This window comes from Polistes canadensis, unplaced genomic scaffold, assembly GCF_001313835.1.
Source record: "Polistes canadensis isolate GaletaPanama2010 unplaced genomic scaffold, ASM131383v1 scaffold_153, whole genome shotgun sequence".
Classification (NCBI taxonomy): Eukaryota; Metazoa; Arthropoda; class Insecta; order Hymenoptera; family Vespidae; genus Polistes; species Polistes canadensis.
The window spans coordinates 1-1,897 of NW_014569700.1; the positions used below are offsets into that span (position 1 = coordinate 1).

Consider the following 1,897-nt stretch of genomic DNA (forward strand, 5'->3'; position numbering starts at 1 on the left):
CTGTCGATAAGCAGATTTCTACTTTATCCTATGCAACGACTGGCGCCGCCATTCTCACTGCTCGTTCTTTGGCAAACTACTTGAGCGCTAGCACTCTATCATAGCTAACAGCGTTTCTATGGGAACGTTAAGGTTTCCGTAGTTACAAAGACTTTCTTCTTTCGTTGTTAGAAAATAAATTAGGGAGTCAAGAAGTTGCACTCACTCGCTACACAACGTATTAATCCTCAACGCATTTTTGTTATCCGTTTTTGTTCTTGTTTTCGTTTTGTTCTGTAATAGTTTATAAATAAATAAATGTTACATAAAAATAGTAGTGGTGATCAGAGTTCAAACCAATAGTATTCTAGTTCCTGATTCTTGCCGCTACAGTTAAGTACCTGCTGTCGCCCACTGGTAGTCCCGTTAAAAACTAAGATGAATCTGGTTAGATAAAAAAGTGGACTTGGGAGCCTCTATGCATTTCTTTATTCCTTGACGGAACGGTTAACTTGCACGCTATTGGCACGTTTAGTAGGAGGAATTGATCTGTCAGAGGGCAGTAAGATTGACGATATCAACGCACCTACGAGTCATTTCTATGTAATTGAAACTTCATATTCTTGCATGAGATTAGCCTCCCTAAGGTTTAAATTATATATTCTCTTATTCGATTATTTTATATACCAGTGTACAATTCCATACGAATATTTAAAAAATATTTTCTTGCAAGGATCAAGTTTTTTCGGAATATTTCGGTATTTCGCATTATTTATCGAAATAAAAGGAATCGTTTTTTCAAAATGTTTATACGATATGAATCCACATAGTGAAAAATTACCGCGTAAATTATGCGAATGATGTTTTTTAAATAACGAATCTCTTCAGTGACAATAATGGCACGAGATGAAGAAATTGATGTTATCGTTGCGTCGTGACAATATCTGGTATTTAAATTATTTTGTGCCATACATCATTGAAATCGTCAAGTTTTAGAGTTTTACGTTCATTAGGAGGTGGATTTTTCTTTTCACTATTCTCTGTGTCACGAGGTATTTGCGCAACATAATATTCAGAGAATTTATACTGGACGTTAAAATGGAGAGCAGGTAAATTACAAGTTTCTTTAAGTTTGAATTTAATTGTTTGAGAATTTTGTTTTGTGTTAGTTGCATGATTGGTTATATAAAAAAATAGATTTAGTATATAATGCATGGAAACAATGACGGAAATAAAGATTAATTGTATTATCGTAGAAAAAGTAAAAAACGTACAAATAAGAAGAATAATACGTCTGGTAACTGGGTGAACAACAGTCAATATGATCAAAGCAATAACGCTATGTCAAACATGGAATATCCTCAAGTTGTGTGGCAACCAGGAATTCAATCACATGTTCCAAATCACAACGGACAACGTCTTTTTGCAGCCATGTCAGATCCTAGCGTTTGCAGTTATTCACCAATGCCAATGACTTACACGATGGAACCTGTGTCGCTTCCAACTATGTATAGATTGTATCAACCAATGCCTTATGGCGTTCAAAATACACATGCTAGACTGAAGCAAAAATTTAATCCAAAACCTCCAGTTATTCCTAGCGGATACACCAGTCTGCAAGAGAATAAAAATAATTCAACAATCTTGTCGTCTTATCAGAATGGAGATTATGCTAGTTTACCGCCAGTTGCCAATAAAAGTAATGGAATTAACGAAGATGAAATAAGTTCAGAACATAGGAGATATTCGGATCCAGGTTTGGGACCTACAGAATCTTCCATTCACAATCAGGAAGAAGATTCAGATAGTGGTGACAGCAGTAGTTCAGTTACTACTATTGGTCGAAGTAACAAATTGGTTTTATCTCTTATCGAACAGGTTAGATTCATTTAATTAAATAATAATAATATATATATAT

At 34.6% G+C, this 1,897-nt stretch overlaps 1 protein-coding gene across 3 annotated transcripts in view; it reads left to right on the forward strand.

The window, feature by feature from the left end:
• The first annotated feature begins 640 nt into the window (after nt 1-640).
• Nucleotides 641-1,897, forward strand: part of LOC106788765 (uncharacterized protein DDB_G0284459-like) — a 7,886-nt gene continuing 6,629 nt past the window's right edge. For all 3 annotated transcript variants that reach the window (XM_014752317.1, XM_014752315.1, XM_014752314.1), the window contains exons 1-2: nt 641-1,088; nt 1,236-1,857. In XM_014752317.1, coding sequence (XP_014607803.1) covers nt 1,078-1,088; nt 1,236-1,857 — 633 coding nt within the window. In that variant the 5' untranslated portion in view covers nt 641-1,077. The remainder of the gene's footprint in view (nt 1,089-1,235; nt 1,858-1,897) is intronic.